This window comes from Ambystoma mexicanum, chromosome 2p, assembly GCF_040938575.1.
Source record: "Ambystoma mexicanum isolate Mex_15411 chromosome 2p, UKY_AmexF1_1, whole genome shotgun sequence".
In the NCBI taxonomy this organism is placed as follows: domain Eukaryota; kingdom Metazoa; phylum Chordata; class Amphibia; order Caudata; family Ambystomatidae; genus Ambystoma; species Ambystoma mexicanum.
Window position 1 is genome coordinate 1,001,711,768 of NC_090923.1, and position 25,603 is coordinate 1,001,737,370.

General features: G+C 47.5%; 1 protein-coding gene across 1 annotated transcript in view; it reads left to right on the plus strand.

Moving 5' to 3' along the window:
- The first annotated feature begins 289 nt into the window (after positions 1-289).
- LOC138567828 (uncharacterized) overlaps positions 290-25,603 on the plus strand; it is a 40,598-nt gene continuing 15,284 nt past the window's right edge. Inside the window, exons 1-4 of the mRNA XM_069646325.1 lie at positions 290-316; positions 1,382-1,572; positions 8,194-8,258; positions 8,332-8,407. Of these exons, the coding sequence (XP_069502426.1) occupies positions 290-316; positions 1,382-1,572; positions 8,194-8,258; positions 8,332-8,407 (359 nt within the window). The remainder of the gene's footprint in view (positions 317-1,381; positions 1,573-8,193; positions 8,259-8,331; positions 8,408-25,603) is intronic.

Sequence of the window (25,603 nt, forward strand, 5' to 3'; positions counted from 1 at the left end):
GGGGTAGCATTGATTTATAATGCACAATATGAATGCTCACTGCTACCCAGTTCACTGGAGGCATAGTTGGAGCACCTAGTTGTGAGAATTGTAGTAAATTCCAATTGGGTAATGCCATTAGTTTGAGATACCGCCCCCCCATCCACCAATTCTGCCACATTCGCTACAGTCTTTGTGAATGATGCATCTAATCTAGCTTTGCAATACAAAAATGTAATTGTATTGGGAGATTTCAATTTATGGGCAGAGGTTCACACCAGCACAAGTAAATGAGGGTTTCCTTAAAGCCATGAAGCAACTTCAGCTAACACAACAGGTAATGGGCCCCACTCATGTTAAAGGTCATACTCTGGACCTCATACTTGCCTCCCCTTCGCTCGTGAAGGTCTCTCCAAGTCTTCCACTTACTTAGTCCGACCATTACATTGTTCCTTTTATGATTCAGACAGTTGGGCAATATAAAAAAAAACCTCTATTCGTAGACACCAACCAAGAGACGTAACTGGCTGAGAGCGGACCCCACCTCTTTTCTAACACTAGTCTTTTCTAAAGTTGCCCAGCAGCTTTCCAAGGGACCTATCGGAGTCCGGTTCCAGGGCCTCCGACATAGCTACGCTGACTAATGCTATGGAGGCAGTGGCAGACGAAATGGCACCATTTCAGATTATGTCAAAATCCCCCCTATAATGTGCCCCCTGGTAAATTCCAGAACTACGCCTCTTACAATTTATGATCCTACAGGCAGAGCGGAAGTGAAGAAAACGCTATGAGGTCCAGCTGTGCAAAGACTATAAGCAACAACATACAGCTTATCATGAGGCTTTAAAAGCAGCCAAATCTCTCTATTTTGTTGATTCTATTCAATCAGTGGTCAATACTCCCAAAAAGCTTTTTGAAATAATAAAGAATCTGACGAAGCTAGCTACGAGCATTGACTCAGCTAGTTCACAATCATTGTGTGATGGTCTTTCGTAATTCTTTACTAGTAAAATTAAAGGGATTAGGAAGGAGGTTACAGAAAAAGGGAATATTGAACACAGTAACGATAGGATCTCCGAAAGTGGGTTAGTGGCATCTCCCTTTTGTAGCTAACATGGCTGCATTTTTCTCGACCTTTGTATTAATAAACAAGGAGGAAATGAGCAAGACAGTTGCAGGAATTAAAGTCTGCATTTCCTCTTGACGACATCTGCCTGCATTTACTAAAACTAGCACCTGAGGTTTTTTTTTAATGAGACTTTGGCCGCAGTGGTGGACTCGTCTCTGACTTGGGGTCAAATTCCTAATAAATTAAGAGGCTTTGGTGATGCTGATAAAAGATGCTTTGGTGCTGAACTGCACCAATAAACTGTGATTGTTGCACTGTATCCCATCACTAAAGAACATCGAAACTACAGATCTTCATTTAATTGAATTTCCAGAGGATGAAAGACTGGAGAAAGTAATCTATGTCGCTTCCAAGGAAAAGAAAAACCAGATCTTGAAAGCAGCAGAAAACCTGCTCACTATGGGATTTAGACTGTATGACAATGACAAACCAATAGAGGAGAAGCAAGGGGAAGAAGTAAAAAGGTAATCGCCGACAACAAAGGAGAGATAGACACCAAGTACCAGACGTCGAAGTCCATCGTAACATCAATGAAAGTGGGGATGGAGTTTATGATGACAGTTTCTTGCAAGTAACAGTGAAAAACAGAAGTTTCAACGCCTCATCAGGAAGGAGAGTACTAGAGGAAATGAGGGGTATTGAGGAAAACTGGACATGTTTGGCTGGAGCTCTGGCGAACAAAAAACTATTTCATAGCCAGTAATAAATGAAGAAGCAGGGCAGGGTTTAAAACGGAGCACAAATATATTATTAGCTTAATGAAATATGCGCTGCTTTGCCCATTTTGTTCTGTCTGGGTGAATTACACTTTGAAACTTTGGGATAATATGCCTACAGGAGACCTGGCTGAGGGAAAACCCATTACTGGAGGGATATGACGTTTATATTCATCCCGCAGTGAAGGGGATAAGTGGGCTCCCGACTGCGGGATTATTAATGGTTTAAAAAAAAAAAAAAACATCAAAATCAAGGTGACTAATGAATACTGTCTATCACCCTTGGTCCAAGCCCTCCTGATTGAAATCAAGACTGAAAATTCGAACCAAATCAGGTCCCTCTTACTCTTAAATTTATACTGGAATTCTGTGGAGAAAAAGAGTGTTTGAACATTGTATCAACGACCATGGACGAGGCTATCGAATTAAGAGCTGATTTTGAGATTCTTATATGTGGCGATTTGAATATTCATTGCTTTGACACCAATGGTACTATTACAAACCGTTGCATAAACTCAACTCCACAAGTATTGAGTGGCCTTCTATGTAGAGAGCAAATGGAAGAGAGAAACATCAATATGGATAATGGGTCCATACAGGGGTATATGCCTCAGATTTACCTGGAGAAGAGGGAAAGCACGACAAACCCTTGATAATCTGTTTGCTTCTGATAAACTGTATGCAAACTTAACAGATTTGAAGATAAAGGAATCGGACAGAAGTGATTATGACATTTTAACTGTCCATCTGTAACTGGTCACACTAATTTGATGGGGGATAATATCGATCTTTATGATGAGCAAGGACGTAATAGAATCCAAATCAGTTACGGAGCAAAGGAAACCACTGTATTCGACTCAAGCCTTGAGACATTCATGGCTATGAGCACTGGAACCTCAAAGGGCGGTTTTAAGGAAAAGCATGTGTTTGATATAGGGAAACTGAGAAAAAAAGATGATTCTGAAAGCTGAGTTGCTCCGGGCAAAGAAAGATTCAAAGGGATTGCTGATAATTAAAATAACAGTATAAAAATTGGTTAAAAAGCCACAGAAGGCTTTTTGACTAGCGTGGTGCTGTGGAGATGCTTAGACTGATTAGCACGAAAAATACTATGGGTATATGGAGAGTAATACATGTCTAAAAGATCCTCAAAGCTCCTTAGTTTCTAATTGAGTGTCAGCAGAATGATGTAGAGAACATTTTCAAATACTGTTCAAATCAGACCAGGCGATGGAAAAGGCCCAACAACTATCCAACACAGTGTGGTCCTTTTTGATTAAAAAAAAAAAAGTGATGACATCAAAGCATTGATCCTAGCTGCTAACAATTCAAGGGTGCCAGGTCCTGATGGCCTGACTAATTGTAGACTTAAAGAGGACCCGGACGGATGGACCCGGACGGATGGACCAATGTGATGTTCGACCGGTTTAATGAAATAAAAAAACAAAATTGATTCCTCCAACATGGACGTCCTCAATAATTGTACCCATCTTCAAGAAAGGTGATGGGGCGGAACCAGCAAACTATAGACCGGTTGCTCTTCTTGATGTTATGGGGAAGATTTTTGGAGCCTTAATTCTTAGGGAGGTCAATACTTAAGAGTTCAGGTCATTATGATAAATGGCAGGCCGGTTTTGAGAAGGGCATAGGTACAGCTTTAAATCTTTTCATATTCAACCATATTAAAGCTGTTACAAAAGCCAAGCCTGGGAGCAGGGTTTATCTGTCATCAATCGACCTAGCCAAAGCATTTGACCTTATGGAAAGAACCAAATTGTGGGGAAAATGGAAGATCTGGAACTGTCCCAACGATTTGAGAGAAGTATTGATGGTACTGCATATAAACACCAGCATAAAGGTAAAATTGGTTAAAAAAGGCCGCCTCACAAGTCCAATTAGAACAATAGGCCTCAAATAAGGGTGCACATTGGCGCTGAATATGTTTAATCAGTTTATTTCAGATTTTCCAAATGCCTTTGACAATATCCGAATGTTCCCTCCGAGACTTACAGGGGAAGCAGTTGGGCGTCTGCTATATGTACACATGACGCGAGCTGCAAGAAACAAACATTTTCAGCAGATGGGATTTATCCCAGTACTATCTCAACATCTCTACAAACATGCATATATAAATAATGCTGAATAAACAAAACTAATTGGATCACCAACACATGTGATTGTGGAACTTTGTTCATACATAATTGTGGCGCAGCAAGAAGATGTGTGGAAAATGCACAATTCATCTACAAAACAAGTGTAGCACTTAAAAAGAGAGAAAATCCCAGAAGTGACTAGCCTGATCTACTTGGGGCGTATGCATTAACAGCATAATAGAAGCACCCCAAGTATTGAGGCTAAAATTGAAAATGAGAAATCTGACGACCCCACAAGGAAAAATAATTATAAAAAAATACTGCAAATTCACGCTGCAGCCTTTAATCGACATTTATAAAAATGAAAGCCATCCCGGTAATTACTTATGGGTCAGAATCTACAACTCTCATTTCTAAAGAGCTATGGCCGAAATTATGATTGTTTTGGAGACAGGTGCTGATACTTCCAACAGCTACTCCCATTGCTCTAATACGAGAAGAGATGTGGCTAACTTCACTTCATGCATCTGTGCAGTGGAAGCATTGGCCTTCTTTTGAAAATGCCTATTGGGCGATTTGGAAGGAGGGGCTAAAGCTTTGAAGAAAGCTCTGTCCGACGATTCGAACAAAGTGCTTAAAAATTGGAGATCATCATGTCTAAACATCTTGGAAGAATCGAGCGTGACAGAGGAATTGCTGAGGACATGTCCCGGCAAAGCTAAAAGAAAAGTTTTTGATCAGGATGGGATCTTGAACAGAGAGAAGGTTCGAAGTTTAAAACTTTATGGTCAGAAAGATCTTGCACATAGAGCAAGAGGGAATCCGTGTCAATACCTGAAAAGATTCACATTCTACCAACGTAGAATGGAATTCATGAGATTTTGTATAAACTTGATGCCTACAAAAGAACTATTGGAAGCAAGAAAAGTCATAACAGAGACACTATAGATGTCGGCTTTGTAAAAGCCAGAGAGAGAGAGACTCTATTCCATTTCACTATGCATTGTCCAGAACTTATACAAGAAAGAAGTCGATGGCTGGGCAAATATTGTGCACAATACAGGACGAGATCAATTGAGGAATGGTGGTCATTGTTGTTATAAGGGGAAAGAATCTCTTTGACACCAGCCCTTTTAGATTATCTGAAAGAAGTGTTCTCAAGTATACAGGAAAAGTCTATTAAATTAAATGAAAAATTAATAATTGTGCCCCAGATCGCTTGCTTTAAATTCCAAATCTGACATTGTTAAAAAAATGAGAGGCGTCAAGAGATTGGCATTTCATGTTTTGGTCTTTCACAATGACCACACGCTTCAGCTAAGCTTGCTTAAATGTACATATTCACAACAACACATACGTTTGATTATCTTGCTTCCAAGTCAAATTGCAAAATTGTAAAATTTGGCATTTTATTATTTTTATCTTACTTTTGTATTTTTTCTGTTATCTGTTTTCTTTTTATGATAAAAGCTTAAGGTTTTTAATTGTAAAACCAAATGCTAATTAAAAAATAAAATACTGCTACTGAAGAAGCCATCCCTTGATGCTTCAGTCCTGGCAAATTACTGCCCCATTTCACAGCTTCCCTTCCTTATGGAAGGTATTCGAAGCAGTGGTTACGCCGCAATTACGGGCCTTTTTTGAAGGACAGAACATCCTTGATAGCTGCCAAATAGGCTTTTGCCCATTGATGGGGACCAAATCGGTCCTGTTATTAGTACTTGATGACCTTACCATGTTCGGAGACAAGGGGGGCTCGGCAGGCCTTATTTTACTGAACCTGTCGGCCGCCTTCAACACGTTTGATCATGGGATTCTGATATCCAGGTTACAAGAAGCAGGGTTCACGGGGGCGGTTCTGGATTGGTTTCGTGCTTTTCTGAGTTCACGCTCGCAAACAGTTTCTCTTTGCCACGAAGGCGCTCGATAGGGATAGTTACTTGTGGGTTTCCACAGGGCTCTGCCTTGTTACTCTTACATTTTCATTTATAGATCAGGCCACCGAGGGCACTTATTCACTCGTTTGGGTTCATGGTGTTCTCTTATGCTGATGACACCCAGAGTTTGTTCACACTGGATCCTAAACAGGGTGATGTGAACAAAAGTAAAAAAAAAAATGCCAGGATTCTGTCCTGGGCTGGATGGAGGAAATTGGCTTAAATTAAATGGCGGGAAGACAGAGGTCCTAATCATCGGCCCTAATCATCGGCCCTCTTGAGGCAGCTAAGGGATGGACTGACTATTTCTAGCCATTATCGCTTGGTCCTTTGCCACAACCTGCCAGAGTGGTTCTTAACCTGGGTGTAAAAATATCGGAAACTTTGTCTAGGGAGGTCCAGGTCAACACTGTATGCGGGCTAGGTTTCCTTAAACTTAAGCAATTGAAGAAGGTCCTCCCTTTTGTGCCCGAAATCTTTCGCAAACAGATACTAGCAGCATGCCTTAATGGCAGCATTTACTATTGCAATGCTATTTATCTAGCACAACCAGTGTATCTCACCCAGTGACTGCAAGTACTTCAAAATGCAGCAGTGCACCTGGTGAAACCTATCCCGTTTGAAGCAGGAGTTACCAAGGTCCGGCAATCTCTTCATTGGTTGCCTATTGAAGCCAGAGAAAAATTAAAGCCATGTGTTTGATCCATCGGGCCCTGAGTGGCAAAGGATGTCTAGCTATTCAGGAGAAACTTCAGATCTATACCCCAACCTGGTCTTTAAGATCCTCCAATGCAGTTCTTCTGTGTGTACCTAAGTCTAGGTATAGGAAGAAGTGGCTGGGGGGGAGGGCCCCTAAGCTCTGGACCTCCCTTCCTTACCAGTTAAGAACTATGGTTGGCTTCCTATCTTTCAAACAAAAGCTCCTGACCAGTCTCTTCTTTTGAGCTGATCCTCCTGGTCTCTTTGTCCGGTATCGGTGATAAGCGCCATGATGCCTTTGGCGACAGTGGCCTATACAAATAACTGAATGATTGGTTTGTAGAGAACATCCAGCGGCACACCCTCTCTCTCAGCCAGTCTCTCTCCAACTGTCATGCATAGAACAGTCAGCACTCACACAACATTCCACTCTGAGAACTCTCATAACTTCACCTTTCATGCATAGAAGACAAGGCAGGTCGAAAGCATGTTACAACACATGCAAATACAGGCAGGAAACACATTAATGTCTGTGATTTCTGTGTGATATATATATTGAATGTGATCAAGCGGCCTGTTGACCGCGAAACGCGTCGTTTTCCTGCACATTTCCTTGCCATGCTGACTTGAAACAATAAAGGATTGTCAGTTTGGATTTAATTTGACGTATGAGCCTTTTTGCAGAGTCATCCAAGCTATCTTTGCTGTTCCTGGGAGTGCATTCCGCTGACCTTCTTTTCCCGGTTCAATTGTGGATCTGGGGACCTGGTTTATTATTTATTTATATATATATATATATATATATATATATATATATTTCTGAGATTTCAAAAAAGGTAGTAAGTGCTCCTCTCCAGAAAGAACATGGCATGATAACCTGTTCTGAGATGAGAGTTGGCAGCACACGCTTTTTGCTCACTGTACCTTTCACAGATGGGGAAATATCCATTTGCATATCAGTCTTTGTCCCGCCCACATGGGCAGTCCAGCACCAAAATGCTATGGCAATTCCTCTCTGAACAAGAGTACCAACAGCAACCCCATACACGTTTCAGCCTTGTTGGGCCTCAACAGTGAGGTGAAGCTGTGTTTCCCTTCCCATGCATCCTGTTACGCTCACCTGGTATCCACAGGGACGCCACCCAGCCAGTTGGTCGCTTGTGCCATTCTCAGTGATTCCATGGTGTGGTTCTCGGTGGAAATTCCGCCTGGAAATTAAGACTGTGTTTACGACTGGACGACCAAGGTAAGTTTCCCCCCACCTCCATTGTGATTTCAGCCCCTCCGGGTTCTCTTCTCACCTTGTTGTCGAAGTTGGTGGGCTCTCCGTCCTGCTTTCTGGGCAGGGGCGCGTTGTCTTTCGTGGGCGTGTGCGGTCCAGTTACTTCACTGACAGCAGCACAAGTAATGTCTTTCAGGTAGGTCTTATTGCGGTTTATGGTGTTGTTGTTCTTGCATGCCTTTTCTCTGTTCGATAATGTCTCTTTTTATCTCCCTTAGGTTCGCGGAGCATCCGCTTGGTGAACTGGGTAGGCTGGTCCTCGGCTGTAAATGATGGTGCACAATAAGTGCTATGATGCTGTAAGTAGGCGATTTGTGCTGTCTTGTCTTCACTGACCTGTGTTTTCTCTTTTTTGTAGGTTGCGGTGTGGTTCCAGCGCGGGTGGAGTTCCGGAGGTATGCCGGTCGAAAAGCAACCAGCCAGGTAAGTCTTTAAGCAATTTGTGGTGGTAATGTCTCTCCTACCTCCTTTAATGAGGTCTTTCTTCCTTTCTCAGGTGCTTCGATCCGGGCGGTGAACCGTTCCAACGGAGCTGCCCATGAGGTGCGAGCAGTGAAGGATGGAGAGTGCAGGTAGGATTCTGCTGCTAACGATGTTCTTTGTCTTTCTGCAAGTCCGGATTTTGCCAGGCTTGTGAGAAAGCTGGACACAGTGAGCGTCACGTTGCTAGTAGCAAAGTAACGCGAAGCGTGTTGTCTTGTTCGGGTGTGGTTTAAATAGCCTCTGCAAAGTAGTCCAGGTAAAGTAGTCCCTAGGCCACCACACCCAAAACACTATACAGCATACCTTGGTTCTTAGGAATCAAGCTATGTGGATGCCTCCATGTTGGCTGAAAGCCTAAATAAAGTAGTTCCTTGAGCAGATGTCTTTCAGTGGGTATGAGCCTGGCGCCAAAGGCGCCAGCACTGGCCCATAGAGGGCCTGAAAGGTGGATGCCCGGCCTTATTTGCGATCCGAGTCCTGACTCCACCTGGCCAATGGGCCTGCCAGTGGGGGTATGGGCTGAGGGCCGTGACACATTCCCAGTAGGGGGCTGCGCATGTCCACCTTCACCCACGCATGGGAAGGGATCACTTCGGACAGGTGGGTGCTGTCCAGAGTGTCCTCGAGGAGATCGCCATTCTTCTTGCAAAGGACGCAATAGAACTCGTCCTGGGCAACCAGGTAAACAAGGGTATTTATTCAACCTACTTCCTTGTGCCAAAAAAAGATCTAACGATGCGCCCAGTATTAGACTTGTGCCCTGCAAACAAGTATGTCAAGCCACAAAAATTCTGCATGACTACACTCCAAGAGGTAATCCCCTACTAAAAAAGGGGGATTACATGGCAACATTGGATATGAAAGATGCCCATTTTCATGTTCCCAGCGCACAGAAGAGTCTTGCGTTTCAAGATAGACATCCAGCACGACCAGTTCAAGGTGCTGCCCTTCGGAATAACCTCTGCTCCAAGGGTATTCACTAAGGTACTGGCGGTGGTACGCAGGGAGGCAATCCCATTATACCCTTACCTGGATGACTGGCTCATCACAGGGGAAAACCCCGTAATTTGCAGGTTAAACATTCAAAGAACAATCTACCTCCTCTTCCTATTGGGCTTCTCAATAAACGAGAAAAAATCAAGCCTGCTGCCAAGCACCCCAAAACAGTTCCTAGGAGCTGTCCTAAACACCCAAGAGGGGTTGGCCTTTCCATCAGAGGAAATAATTTGAAATCTGTTGCTGCAAATTCCTCAATATCAGTCCGGTTGCCAAATAAGGGTACGCAAAGAGATGTGTTTGCTAGGCATGATGGCATCTTGCATTTACCTGGTTCCCCATTCACGCGTGCGCCTGTGACCCATGCAGGAATGGTTGGCAAACAGTGGTCTCAAGCAGGTGGTCAGTGGGACGATCTAGTGGTCATTTCGCCAACACTAGCACAAAGTCTTCACTTGTGGACAAGAGAGAATCTGACAAAAGGGAAACCCTTTTACGATCCAGAGATACAAGCCGTCATCACAACAGACGCTTCCCTGGCAGGGTGGGGAGCACACTCCCTTCACCACACAGCTCGGGGTCTCTGGTCTCACACAGTGGCTCAGAACCATATCAATCTGCTAGAACTTCTGGCAGTCTTCAGAGCACTTTGGGCATTCAAAGCCCTCTTATCCAACCTGTCATGCAAATCCTCACAGACGGCGCAATGGCTCTGTTTTACTTAAACAAACAAGGGGGCTCTCGTTCACCAAATCTGTCCAAGCCTGCCCAGATAATTTTGAAATGGGCACTAAGACAGAACATTTACCTGTCATCCCAACATGTTCCAGAGGATCTCAATTCACTAGTGGACGCTCTGAGCAGCGATTTCCCCTCCCAGAGGAACATGAATGGCGAATACACAAAGTCGTAGAAGATCTCTTCTCTTCTCTCAGTTGGGCTTTCAAACTATAGACCTTTTCGCCACAGACGAAAACAGACCATGCCCAGACTTCGCATCCAGGTTCCCCCAGCCAGGCTCCAAGGGGAACTCTCTATGGATGAATCGTTCAAGGATGTTTGCCTATACTTTTCCACCAACCCCTCTAATGAGGAAGGTCGTCAACAAGATGCACAGGGAATCGATGACGCTCATCCTAGTTGCTCCTATGTGGGCGAGACAATGGTTTCCACACCTATGCAAACTGGCGGTGTGCGACCCCATCAGACTCCCGTGCTGGTATAACCTACTCTCCCAGCACGAAGGACAAACGGTGCATCCTCAACCCAACTCGATGAACTTGGCAGCATGGCTCCTGAAGTCAGAGTTCAGCCATCTCAATTTACCCCAGAGATGTATGGATATCTTAAAGGAGTCAAGAAAACCTAACACAAGGCACTGTTACTTTGATAAGTGGAAAAGATTTGTTATTTGGTGCCAGAATAAACAAATCAACCCAATTGATTGTACTCCATCCAATATTATCACCTATATGCGCCACCTACTGGATGCAGGGTTAGTATTTAATTCACTCAAGGTACACCTGGCGGCGCTGTCAGCCTACACTGCCTCCCATAACAAGGTGTCATGGTGGAAAGTGCCAGTTGTTGTCAAGGCCATTATGGAAGGGGTACAGAGACTCCACCCTCCAATTTCTAACCCACCATTAGGTTGGGCCCTTAATGTGGTGCTTGCTAAACTCATGGGACCTCCCTTTGAACCCATGCACAAGGCTAGTATCAAACACCTAACTGATAAAACTGCCTTCTTAGTAGCCATTACATCCATAAGAAGGGTCAGTGAATTTCAAGCTTTCTTTACTGTTCATAAGGATAAACTGGTTTTATGCACTCATCCTAGGTTTTCACCTAAGTTCATTTCAAAATTCCATGTTAACCAGTCCATGGGTGCGTGGCTACGAGAGCCATGTGAGGAGTCGGGCTCTGGGTGAGCTCCTGCTATCCGGAATTTGATCCTGGCCAAAAGTGCATACATTCAGGCACATATGCCCTGAAAACTCACACCAATTGCACACCTGAAAGTGGCATGGGAAACCAAACTGGAATCAGCCATGGTCGAGCTGAAGGCGGCACTGGAGCTCAAAGTTGGGGCAGTACAGGAGGAGGTGAATCTCCTCCGGCAAGACGTCAGAGCGCTAGCAGAACGTACAGGTGACTTAGAGAAGGAAGTGGCCCCGAATACAGCTGCATATGCATCCCACAAATCTAAGCTCCATGTCCTGGAACAATGCATGGGCAACCTGGAAAGTAGGGGCAGAGGAGGCGGAGGGATGCTCCCGGAGGAACAATATACATATCGTAGGATTGCCTGAAGGAGCCGAGGGACCCAACCCTACGGAGTACATCGAATCAATGCTGCTGCAAGAATCAACCGGAGGAGCGCTGACTCGGGTTTGCGGTGGAACGGGCGCACAGGGCCCTTACAAGGAAGCCACCACCGGGAGCCCCCCCCCCATAGCTGGTAATTGCCAAGATCCTGAACTACCGGGACCGGGAAAAAAATTCTAGAGCATTTCCAGAAGAGAGGAACGATACAAAGGGCGTCGGCAAACATAACGGCATACCCAGACTATACCCTGCAGGTACAACGCTGACGCATGAACTTTGGTGCAGTGAAGAGAAGATTGCGAGAAGCAGGCTACAAGTACATGCTGATCTACCCTGCGAAACTGAAAGTTCCACAAAAATAGAACACTGTTTTTTGATACCCCGGAGGATGCGACAGAATGGCTGGATACGCAGAGCTGTCGTCCACCCCCCCCACCCCCCCCCCCGGAATCTGGTATCCAGAAGAAAGATGGCGAAGATAAGTAACATGGAGACTGCGGTACCCAGGGTGTTGCAGTCTGACACTGGGACTAGAACATAGGACAGGATACAGTCTGTCGGAGTAGTGTGACCAGGGCTGCACGCATATGATCCTTTGAGCACGGGAACTTAGTGTAAGGTATAGGAGCCTAATGGAGCCAGCCCCCACGAACAGACCAGTTAGGTTACCGGTAGAACGCTGACACCCTGCTTCCTGATCTCGGCATCCCGAGGCAGGACCAAACGCGGGGGAGCCTGAGATCCAGGGATGGAGCTGGGCACCAGTTGGGGAGGGGTAGGGAAGGGGTTGTGTGCAGTGCATTATAGTTGTGGAAGGAGGGGAGGGGGGGTTTAGTTAGGGAGTTTATGTTGAAAGAGGGAGGGATACGAGCCCAAGTTCATGCCAAACTAGACTGGAGAGGGAACCCGGGAGGGGAGGAGCGGGAACAAACCAACCATGGCAATGGGAAGCCTTAGAATTGTAACCTTGCACTTGAGAGGCCTCAACAGTTACTTGAAGAGGAATAAAGTAATGATGTACTTGAGAAGGCTGAAAGTGGACATAGCACTACTGCAGGAAACCCACCTTACTAAGGAGAAATTAGAAGTGGTCAAGAGAAAGTGGAGAGGGACCACCACGGGAGCCACATACTCTTCTTATGCAAGGGGGGGGTGGTCACGTGGGTGGCACCTCATGTACCGTTTCAGTTGCTTCAGTCCACAGTAGACCCAGATGGTAGAATGATAGTGGTGCGTGGGATGCTGGAAAACATAGGTGAGCATTATAAACTCATACGCCCCTAACCAAGACATGGCGGACTATTTTATGGTGCTATACGGAAAAATTAGTCCCCTACTGGGCGGTGCGATTATATGGGGAGGGGATTTTAACTGTACGTTACACTCCAAAATGGACAGGTCGGACAGTAAACTAGGTAGGCCCACCCCGGCAGCGAGGGCATTACAGGCCCTGCTGGGAGACTTTGGACTAGAGGATATCTGGAGACAGCTACACCCGGAAGACGGGCAGTACTCACATTATGTGGCCCCACACAACCTGCACACGAGACTGGACTATGTTTGTTGCCTCAGAGCTGGTAGGAGAAATGATGGGCTCGGAATACACGGCCAGAGTACTTTCGGACCACTCTCCCCTGGTCTTGGAGTGGAGGCCCCAGCCCCCTAGAGCGAGAATCTCGACTTGGAAGCTCAGATCCGAGGCCCTGCAGGACTCGGGGTTGCGTGAGGACTTAAGGAAGGCGATTACTGAGTACTTTCACATCAACACAGTGAGTGTGCAATCAGAAGGAACCTTATGGGAGGTGTTCAAAGTGGTAGTACGGTGTTCAGCCATATCCAAATCCAGAGGGCTCCAAGGGGGCATAGAGCGAGAGCTACAGGAGACAGAGAAGGAGCTGGAAGAAATAATGCAGAGGGGGAGCACCTCACAGGAGGATGCCAAACTGGTGAATTTGTTATAACAAACTAGCAGGGAGCATTGGGACAGACTATGTAAACTCAACTATAAAACATATATCGAAAGGCAACATGTGTGGGGAGAAACCAGGACGGCTGCTAGCATGGTTATACAAAAATGAACACCACGACCAGTGGTCAGGGAGATAAAGGGGGAAGAAGGCCAGACCTGGGATACCCAGGAGGGAGTTAACGAGGGGTTCCTTAGATTCTATAAACGCCTTTATGAGGACACGGGGGAGGAGATGGGTCTGGAGATTCACGAAACATTGGAAGACATAGGATTGCCCAAATTAAACGATGAGGAACGGGAGGACCTTGAGGCCCCAATCTCATTAGAAGAATTAGAGACAGTGATTCAGCGCCTACCCACGTTTAAGGCTCCGGGGTCGGATGGGCTCCCAAGTGAATTTTACAAGACATACAAGCAGGTGGTGCTCCCCCCCCCCTGCTGCTTGCCATGCTAATTGAGGCGCTTGAACGAGGGAGGCTGCTGGAGTCCCTGAGGGAGGCGGTGGTCATTCTGCTCCTAAAACCGGACAAGCCAAGCACGGATTGCGAGTCATACAGACCCCTATCACTGCTCAACGAAGATAGCAAAATCCTCACAACTACGCTGGCAAACAGGCTCAAACGAGTTATTGGCAAACTGATACACCTCGATCAAACAAGCTACGTACCAGGTAAGAATATAACCGACAATCATAGGATACTCCACCACATTAGTGAACAGAGAAGTATCCCGGCGAAATGGCAATAGTCTCGCTGGATGCCATTAAGGCCTTCAACTCTGTGACGTGGCCGTGGTTGCTAGCGGCACTGAAAGAATATGGGATGGGGCGGGGGTACCTGAGGTGAGTCAAAATGGTATATAGCTCCCTGATCGCCAGGGTTAAAACCAGCGCAATAATCTCAGACAAATGGCAACTTAGTAGGGGCTCTAGACAGGGCTGCCCCTGGTCGCCCATACTCTACATCCTTGCTCTGGAACCACTGGCAATCTGCCTCAGACAACAGTATGGGGCGATAAGGATCCCCACAAAGGGAGGATCACACCTCATATCATTGTATGCGAATGACATGGTGCTATACTTGCGCTTCCCAGAACAAAACCTACAATATGTCCTGGAGGTGATGGAACGGTATGCCACCCTCTCGGCTTAGCGGTAAACCCCAAGAAATCAAGCATGTTCCCCTCGGGGAGATACAGGTGGGCCCTGCATAGCAACCTACTGGTCTTGCCGATACCCTGGCAGACCAGGGCATTCCGATACTTGGGAATCGACATATATCACACGGCCGAGGAGGAACACAAATACTACACAGAAAAGGCAGTGGAAGGCATTAAGAATAGCATGGGGTTTTGGTCCAAACTACCCCTGGCCATGGTGGGTAGGGCGGCCTTGATCAAGATGGTGGTCCTGCCGAGATTGCTACACTTTTTATGAACATCCCGTACATGCCCCCCCAAACGCTTTTTTTGTGAAACTCCACAGCTTATGCAGGGGCTTCATATGGCATTACTCCAGGAACAGGGTGGCCCTTTGGAAGCTACAAAACTTGTGTGATGGGGGGGTGGGGGCGTCGGGGGGTTTGGGGCGGCATAAACCTACCGAACTTCGAGATCTACTACCTGGCGGGACAGCTCCAGTATGTGGCCAGGTGGTTGTCCGAAGAAGAGACGGCTGAAGCCAGGCTTTTGTACAAAGACACCACCCCCTTTTTTCTAAGAGAGGTGGTGTGGTTGCCTAAATCAAAGTTGCAAGGACGGGCGACACTGCTGGAACTGGGCTGGGAAATATGGAGCAAAGCATGGCAAATGGTGGGAAACCTGACCCCATGCTCCCTGCAGGTGCCGCTAGTGGTGCTATGTGGGGAGGATACGCAAATGATAAAAGGGGTCCGTAGATACTGGGAACCGATGGGCCTTGCGACCCTCAGAGATGTATGGCAAGAGGGGGAGGCACTAGATTTCCAGAGATTAATGGAGGACACCGGGGTGCACAAAGGCCAATATATTACTCATACAAGAATCATCAAACGGGTGCGAGAAAGGTGGCCTGAGGCAGTGCTAGCGGAGCAACCCGATACGGTCATTGAGACAATGTACGAGAGGGTGGGCACGAAATATCCCGCATATATGAACTATTGATGACTAGGGTGGGCAAGGAGTTGCTCCAACTGAGGCGGGACTGGGAGGAGGAGGTGGGAGAACCTATGCTGCATGGACAGTGGGATAGGGCTCAAAGGTACCACAAGAAGGGGCTCGAGTTAAGGGGCGGGAGGGGGGAGGACTGTGACGCACAACATGTGAATATAACGATGTGATGCGAATGTCCTCAATGTTTGGAAAGTTTGGAGTGTTAATAAAAATAATAAAAATTGTCAAAAACAACAAAAAAAACAGTCCATTGAGCTACCGGCTGTCTTCCAAGAACCCAAAGGCTCCGCTGAGGTGAAACTCCACACACTAGATGTGAGAAGAGCAGTCCTCTACTACGTAGACGAGACCAGACCGCTAAGAAAGACAGATCAACTGTTCGTCTCTGTAGCTCTAGGCAGAGAAGGAGATCACGTCTCTAAAGGTGCCATCTCTAAATGGATAGTCCAATGTATCCAACTGTGCTACTCCCTTTCAGATAAAACACTGCCTTTTACGCTGAGGGCCCACTCTACAAGAGGTACTGGGGCCACTCTGGCTTTCATTGCAAATGTATCCCCTTGACACCATTTGCAAAGCAGCTACATGGAGCTCTATTCACACCTTTACTCAGCACTACTGCATCGACACTTATTCCAAGACAGATACTCAAGTGGGACAAGCGGTTCTAAGACATTTGTTCGCTCCTGACCCTTCTCACATCCCACCTCCTTCTAACACTGCTCGCTCTTCTATGCACAGCATGTGATCTAAGCAGATTCCATAAACCTCATAAGGGATGCATTACTCACCGTAATCGTATTTCTGATGGTTGTATCTGCTTAGATTCACATGCGCCCGCCCTTCCTCCCTTCTGAGAGAGGGTGCATGGATGCTTGTAGTCTTATCTATCTTATTTGCTTGGATACTCTGTACTCGCGCTACTCCTCATGTTACCTCATGTCAGAAAAAATACAATCTAAGGGTCCTACACTCGTGAGGGATCATGGGTACAGTGGGCATCATACTAGGGATAGTATTACTGGCACGCCCTAGTTCGACGCACCTTTTCGAGCTTCGAAAAACAAACTTTAATACTCTGCAGCTTCCACTAGCTGTCGGCCTATGCACAGCATTTGAATCTAAGCAGATACAAGCATCAGAAATACGATTACGGTGAGTAATGTATGTATCTATATATATATATATATTTCTGAGGCTTGTGGAATCTGCTTAGATCACATGCTGTGCATAGGCCGACATCTAGTGGAAGCTGCGGAGTATTACAGTTTGTTTTTCGAAACTCGAAATTGGGCGTCGACACAGGCGTGCCAGTAATACTATCCCTAGTGTGACGTCCACTGTACCCAAGATCCCTCACGCGTCTAGGATCCTCAGATTGTTTTTTTCCGCCATACTGGTCGGAAGCATCTTGCGGAGTCCCCTGGCCTTAGCCTTACTTTTGCTAATTATTGAAGTTTAAAATTATTTATTGACATCCTTCCCCACCCCAACGTCGACCCTCGACACTCGACGACGGCTGGAGAAGACATCGACGGTCGGCTGCTGCACGACGGATCTGGGCCTCGGAAGGCCGCTGGCCTCGGCCCGGGCCTAGTAGGCCGCTGGCCTCGGCCCTACAAGTAGGGAGAGTGGGGGGTGGTACATACTCTTCACTCTTGGTATATAGGTACACCTTATATATTTCCAACACTTACCAGCCCGCTGCCTCAAGGTGCGTATGGAGGGTACCCCTTTCCAATTCTGCCCCAAGTGCAACCGCAAATACCCTTGGGTCGACAGGCACGCCACGTGCAATCTCTGCTTGCCGAGGGACCACCCCGAAGCGAACTGCAGAGCGTGTAGTAGGTTTAAGCCTAAGACACTTAAGGACCGTTCGACAAAGCGTTGGGCCCACCACGCCAGGCAGGCGGCCATGGCAGCGGAGGGCGCCTTCAGCGATGGCAGCGACACCGTACTTTCGGACGGCGAGGGCATTACGGCGTCGAAAGACTGCCGAGCGCAGGTCCCCGACCTCGGAAGGTTGTCCGGCAGGGCGGCTATGGGGAAGACCCCCGGCGACGCAAGCGCTACACACCCTAAGCACACTAAGTCCAACCGAACCTCGACTACGTCGACTTCTCGGAAAGAGGCACAGATAGAACGGTCCGACTCGGTGTCCTCTGGGCGCTCTCGATCGAGATCGCCTCATGACGCAAGGCAATCATCCACTCTTGCCAAGAGTGCCTCGCTCCCTAGATTAACGGAAGTTCGATCGTCGGAAGACGAAGACGACTTCCACCCCCAGGCCGCGCTCCAGGAGACCGAGGCCGCAGTTAACACCAGCGAGGCCCCACGCTCGAAACACACAGATACCTCTCCCGACCCTCGACGCCAGGCGTCGAAAGTCTCTGGGGCCTCCAAGGGGCAGGGAAAACATTTTTCCACGCACGGGGAGGGTGGGAAACAGCGGAAAGCACAGCCTTCCACTCCTGTAAGACCATCCTTCCACCCTAAGCAGACAGACAAACACAAATCTACTGGGACATCAACATCCAGCAAGGGTACCCTTGATAAGTCCTCTAAGTTGCCTACTAAAGTCATACCCTGTTCCAAAGAATGGTCCAGTGAAGACATAGACGGGGTCATGTCAAGGATGTCTTCCTTAGCTGATTTTTATGACAAAAACCCAGAACATTTCCTTTCGTATGACCCTCAAGGGGCCACACCCTCAGGCTCCTCTGATCCTATCCCCCTAAGTAAAAAGGCCCGGTTCGAAAGACCTGAACCCTTCGAGGTGCAGCCTTACTCTACTCCATACTCTACTCCACACCCCAGATACCAAGGACAGCCTTTCCCTGAAGGGGACCAGGAGTTTAACATTATGGAGGAACAAACCGGGACTGAATACTATGCGGATGATGAGGACCTGGAGGAGGTAGAAGATGAGCAGGACATTTACAGAGTAGATTCCCCGGTAGAGAGCGAAGCCCCAGTTACCGACTCGCCAGTTGATAACCTGCCCCTCCTTAATGAAGTTCTCGCTCGCGCAGCAGAGCATTTTCACATCGACACCCACGGTGTACAGGAGGAAAGGGACTTCGCAGAAGAGTTGGTGGGAGAGAGGAGGCCGGTCGCTCAGACCATCCCTATCCTTAAATCCATCCAACGTAGAATAGATCCATCCCTGGTGAATCCTAACCTCACCAGAGCCGTCAACCCCAGAGTCGAAAAACTTTTTCGGGCAGCCCAGTCTGACCCTCTTTATATAAGAGGACATCTTAAACCAGACTCCCTAGTGGTTACCAACACTCGGAAGAGGGCTGGGACACCCTTATCGTCGTCAGAAGCTCCTCCCGACAAGGAGAGCAAAAAACTGTATGGGTTTGGCAGGAAGGTAGCCTCAACGTCCGCCTACCAAGCAAGGATTGCAAACTCCACCACCCTGTTGGCAAGTTACAACTGCCATCAATGGGAAGAGGTCGCGGCGCTCATAGCCTCTGCTCCTGAACCGTTAAAGGGCCAGTTGGCTCGGATCTCGGCAGAAGGGAGAGCCGTGTCTGGTTGCATATTAAAAGCAACTTTCGACGCCGCGGACAACGCAGGAAGATTGATAGCGGAAGGTACTGTTATCAAGAGACATGCGTGGTTACGGCAGTCGGGGTTCAAAACAGAAACCCAGGCTTCATTAATAGACAAGCCGGTGGAACCCGATCTATTGTTTGGAAAAGCGGTCGAAGACGCACTTAAGAATGCCAAGGACGAATACGAGACTCTCAAATCCCTTGGCCAGCTTACCAACAAACCCCCTAACCAGAGGGGGAACAGTAATTTTCGTCGCCCACGCGGCCAAAATTCACAAAGAGGCAACTATGCCCAAGGACAGGGTACACAATGGAACAACAACCAGCAGTCTACCCAAAGTTACGGCAGGGGTAACGAGAGAGGTCGTGGAAGAGGCAGAGGCAGCCCCAACAAGGGAGGTGGCACGCCTCCACCAAAGCAGTGACGCTCAGTTCAGGGTCCCTTCTCACGCAACCCCAGTAGGGGGACGCATTTCCAACTTCACCCAGGCTTGGGAAGGGATCACCTCAGACAGATGGGTGCTGTCAACAGTGTCCACAGGATATTGTATAGAACTACTGCAGCGTCCCCAGAACCACCCTCCACGACAAAGAATACACTCCTTAGAACATCAGAAGATCCTTCTCGAGGAGATCGCCATTCTGCTAGAAAAGGACGCGATAGAACTCGTCCCAGGACACCAGGTAAACAAGGGTATCTATTCAACTTACTTCCTTGTGCCAAAGAAAGATTTGACAATGCGCCCAGTATTGGACTTACGGCCTGCCAACAAGTATGTCAAGCCCCAAAAATTCCGTATGACCACGCTACAAGAGGTAATCCCCCTCCTAAAAAAGGGGGATTACATGGCAACCTTGGATATGAAAGATGCTTATTTTCATATTTCCATGCTCCCAGCGCACAGAAAATACTTGCGCTTCAAGGTGGACAGTCGCCACTACCAATTCAAGGTACTGCCCTTCGGGATAGCTTCAGCACCAAGGGTATTCACCAAGGTACTGGCGGTGGCAGCTGCACACCTACGCAGGGAGGCAATCCCAGTGTACCCTTATCTGGACGACTGGCTCATAACGGGGGAAACCCCAGGAATTTGCAGGTCAAACATTCAGAGGACTATCGACCTCCTCCACGAATTAGGCTTCTCTATCAACGAGAAGAAGTCAAGTCTGGTGCCAAGCACCTCAAAACAGTTCCTAGGAGCAATCCTAGATACTCAGAAAGGGTTGACCTTCCCTTCGGAAGAGAGAATTCGGAATATACTACTGCAAATTCCACATTATCAGTCAGGTCAACAAATAACGGTACGCAAAGCAATGCGGTTACTGGGCATGATGGCGTCATGCATTTACCTGGTCCCCCACGCGCGTCTGCGCATGCGTCCCATGCAGGAATGGTTGGCGAAACAGTGGTCTCAGGCAAGTGGTCAGTGGGACGATCTAGTGGTCGTTTCGCCAACACTCGTACAGAGCTTACACTGGTGGACAAGAGAGAATCTCGCAAGGGGAAAACCCTTTTACGATCCCGAAGTACAGGCAGTGGTGACTACAGATGCATGCCTGACTGGGTGGGGAGCTCACCATCTCCACCACACAGCTCAGGGTCTCTGGTCTCACTCAGTAGCCAAGAACCACATCAACCTGCTAGAGCTTCTGGCAGTATTCCGAGCGCTTCGGGCGTTCGAGCCCCATCTGCTAAACTTGTCGGTGCAGATCCGGACGGACAGCACGACAGCCATGTTCTATCTGAACAAACAAGGAGGGACTCGTTCGCCAAATCTGTCCAAGCTTGCCCAGAAAATCTGGATATGGGCACTCAGACGGAACATCTTCCTGTCATCACAACATGTTCCAGGGGAGCTCAATTCCCTAGCGGATGCCCTAAGCAGAGACTCCCTCCCAGAAGAACACGAATGGGTCCTTCACAGAGATATCGTAGAAGATCTCTTCTCTCAGTGGGGTTTCCCCACTATAGACCTATTCGCCACAGGCGAAAACAAACAATGCCCAGGATTTGCATCCAGGTTCCCCCAGCCAGACTCCCAAGGGAACGCCCTGTGGATGAACTGGTCAGGGATGTTTGCGTACGCTTTTCCACCAACTCCTCTCATCAGGAAGGTGGTGTACAAGATGAACAAGGAATCGATGACGCTCATCCTAGTTGCTCCCATGTGGGCGAGACAACCATGGTTTCCACACCTACGCAGGATGGCGGTGTGCGAGCCCATCAAACTCCCAGCCTGGTACAACCTACTGTCCCAGCAACAAGGTCTAACAGTGCACCAGAAACCCAACTCAATGAACCTGGCAGCATGGCTCCTGAGGTCATAGAGTTTGGGCATCTCAATTTACCACAGAGGTGTATGGACATCCTAAAAGAATCCAGGAAACCAAACACAAGGCACTGTTACTTTGACAAGTGGAAGAGATTCGTTATTTGGTGCCAGAATAAACAAATCAACCCAGTTGATTGCACTCCTTCCAACGTTGTAACATACATGCTCCACCTGCTGGACGCAGGTTTAGTTTTTAACTCTCTGAAGGTACACCTGGCAGCCCTCTTGGCTTACACCACATCCCATAACAAAGTATCGTGGTGGAAAGTACCAGTAGTTAAAGCCTTCATGGAAGGAGTAAAGAGACTTCACCCTCCTATTTCGAACCCACCGCCAGGATGGGACCTCAATGTGGTGCTAGCTAAGCTCATGGGCCCCCCTTTCGAACCCATGCATAAAAGTAGTCTCAAACACCTGACTTATAAAACGGCCTTCTTAGTAGCCATTACCTCTATAAGAAGGGTCAGTGAAATTCAGGCTCTGTCAGTGCAGGATCCTTTCTTTACTATCCACAAAGACAAACTGGTTTTACGCACACACCCTAGGTTCTCACCTAAATTTATATCTAAGTTCCATGTAAACCAGTCCATCGAGCTTCCGGCTTTCTTCCAGAACCCGCAAAGCTCAGCTGAGGTGAAACTACACACCCTTGATGTGCGTAGGGCGGTCCTCTACTATGTAAATAAGACCAGACCGCTAAGGAAAACAGATCAACTGTTTGTCTCCGTAGCTACAGGCAGAGAGGGGGATCGCGTCTCTAAAGGCGCGATCTCGAAGTGGATTATCAACTGTATACAGCTGTGTTACTCTCATTCTGAAAAAACTCTGCCTTTTTACGCCAAGGGCCCATTCTACTAGAGGCATTGGGGCCACTCTGGCTTTCATCGCAAATGTTCCCCTCGACACCATTTGCAAAGCAGCTACTTGAAGCTCTATTCACACTTTTACTCAGCATTACTGCATTGACACTCATTCCAAGACAGATACACAAGTGGGACAAGCGGTTCTAAGACACCTGTTTGCTCATGACCCTTCTCACATCCCACCTCCTTCTTCTGGTACTGCTCGCTAATCTATGCACAGCATGTGATCTAAGCAGATTCCACAAGCCTCAGAAGGGATACATTACTCACCGTAATCGTATTTCTGATGCTTGTATCTGCTTAGATTCACATGCGACCCACCCTTCCTCCTCTCCGAGAGAAGGCGCATGATTGCTTGTAGTCTTACCTTTCTGTCTATCTGCTTGGATTATCTGTACTCACGCTACTCCTCATGCTTCCTCATGTCAGAAAAAATACAATCTGAGGATCCTAGACGCGTGAGGGATCTTGGGTACAGTGGACGTCACACTAGGGATAGTATTACTGGCACGCCTGTGTCGACGCCCAATTTCGAGTTTCGAAAAACAAACTGTAATACTCCGCAGCTTCCACTAGATGTCGGCCTATGCACAGCATGTGAATCTAAGCAGATACAAGCATCAGAAATACGATTACGGTGAGTAATGTATCATATATATATATATATATATATATATATATATATATTTATATATATATATATTCAGTGCAAAAACGTTATTAAAGGGACGTTAGTTACTTTGTGTTAATAAAAACCTATCCATATTATGGTTACAAGTAAAATTAAAGAATCCCTGATGACCAACAAATACATAACCCCTATTCCCCTATATGTTTAAAATTTCGCTACCCCTTCCCTTTCCAAATACTGTGTATTTGTGTTTGTAAATAAAGCTCTATGTGTGTACTGTTGCTGTGTGTGTGTTTCCTTTTTTTAAAAGCCCCGTTAGGAGTCAGCGGAGCGCATGACTGTCCAGGCTGTCCGAATCAAAATGGAGGTGTCCTTAGGACTCAGTGCCTGTGCGGACATGTCCGAAAAGGTGTGATGTACCTTTTAATTAGTTCGGGGACACCTGGGTGCATGTGCATCACATTCCCTGTGTCCTATGGACAACAAGCTTGTCTGCAAAGTTGTGGCATACTTTTAATTAGTTTGGGGAGGCCAGCCCTGTCCGGCGGAAACCTGGGCGCATGCGTATCTCGTCCCTGGGGTCCTCTGAACAACGTGCCTGTCCGGCATGTCCACAAAGCAGTGATGTACTTTAATCAGTTAGGGGAGCCCACCCTTGTCTGGTGGTCACATGCGCATCACGCCCCCTGGGTCATACGAACACTGTGCATGTCTGGCATGTCTGCAAAGCAGTGACGCACTTTAATTAGTTCAGGGAGGCTGCCCCTGTCCGGCGGACACCTAGGCACATGCGCATCACACCCCCTGGGTCCTATGAACACTGCACCTTTTGTAACTGTCGGCTGCATGTGTGTCGCACTTTTAGTTTGGGGAGCCCAACCCTGTCTGTAGGCCACCTAAGCGTATGCGCACAATGGATTCCCGCACAATGTGCCTTACGGACAGCTGTCCCATTCACGAACATTCACGATGTCACCATGTGACTGCACCCACGCCGAGCGTTGGTCCTTATTCATGAACCCCGGACACCAAAAAAGTGCTTTTTTGAGCAATCCAAGGTGTTCTACTGTAAAACTTCACCCTTGCAGAGGTCACAGACCATGCCCATGCTGATCTAGACTTCTAAAAGGCCACACCCCAGTGCTGCTCCTCATTCTGTTTTTGGATTTCCTGAACACTACTCTGCCGGATTGCTGGATTGCTGCCTTACTGCTCCACATTGCTGCATTGCTGAGTTGATTCCTGAATAATGACATCCACTGCTGTTACATCTGCTGCCTCTGCCCCACCCCCACCACAATCCAAAGGGCCTGGAGGGGGAACAGGCGTGATGATGCAGAGGGGGAACAAGAAGATGAGGTAGTGGAAGTCTCCACTACCAGCTGCTGACGGGTCTTGGGTGTGGAGGCTTTTTACCACCATTGGAGGGAGGGGGTTAGCCAAGGCTCAAGCAGCCAAGGTTTGCTGCAAACCAGGTTCGCTGCAAACCTGGGCTGTACAGTTATGGCACCACCTCCATGCGGGGACACCTGATATCCAGCCTCAAAGCAGCAGTTTGGAGGGTTGTCCCCTTTGAACAGGGTAGTAGGTTGAGTTCCACTGCAGCATCCTCGACATCTGCTCCTGTCACCACAAGCGACACTCCTGTGGGGCAGCAGATCCCTGACTCAGCCTTGCAGGCCATACGCACTGCAGTGGATCCTTACCTTTCAAAGGTCACTGTTTTGTGTGTGTACTGTGACATGGTACTCTGCAGGGGTGAGCAGTTCCAGAGTGGTTTCAAGGCTGTGGTCCAGGACCACGAAGGAAAGTGCCCTCTTCCTCGATGAGGCCCACCCAACATCTTCCTCTCTCCATCTGCCCTTTCTTATCCCTATGGTTCGTGCCCCTACCCTCCCTTCCTTGTGTGTTGTGTTTGAAAAATCACAAAACACAAAAGTAAAAGAAAACTGCTCTTTTCAGAGCCACCTTTCACAGTTTAAAAATAGAAGTACCAAAAAATCGGTGCAGGCGGTAGTCTGCAGACTCCCAAAGCATGCAGGGTATGGCAGCATGTAAACAGTTGCATTCTTTTCTGCGAGAAAGTAGAGCCTTTTCCTTTTTTTGTTTTGTTCTTGGAAGTTTTGAAGTGGCCAACACCTACTGTACAAATGCTTGCTATACTTGCAAGAACGGCTGCAAAGCATTTTGGATATTGCGCAAAAAAGGTGATTGCCAGCATCAGTAAGATGGACACCATCTCTGCGGAAAATGTTGGTGCTACGAAATGTAATGTTTTCATTGTGGAAGGAAGACATACCACATCTCACAAAAATGTGCAAACAGCCCTGTTGGCATTGCGCCTGGCTTTCTCCATTTGCGAACCGAATGAGGAAGAGCGCAGCCACATCCGTCTCTGGGCAATGCACAAAAAATTCAGCGACATGTCCATGCCTTTCCCAAGTGCCTCCTTTA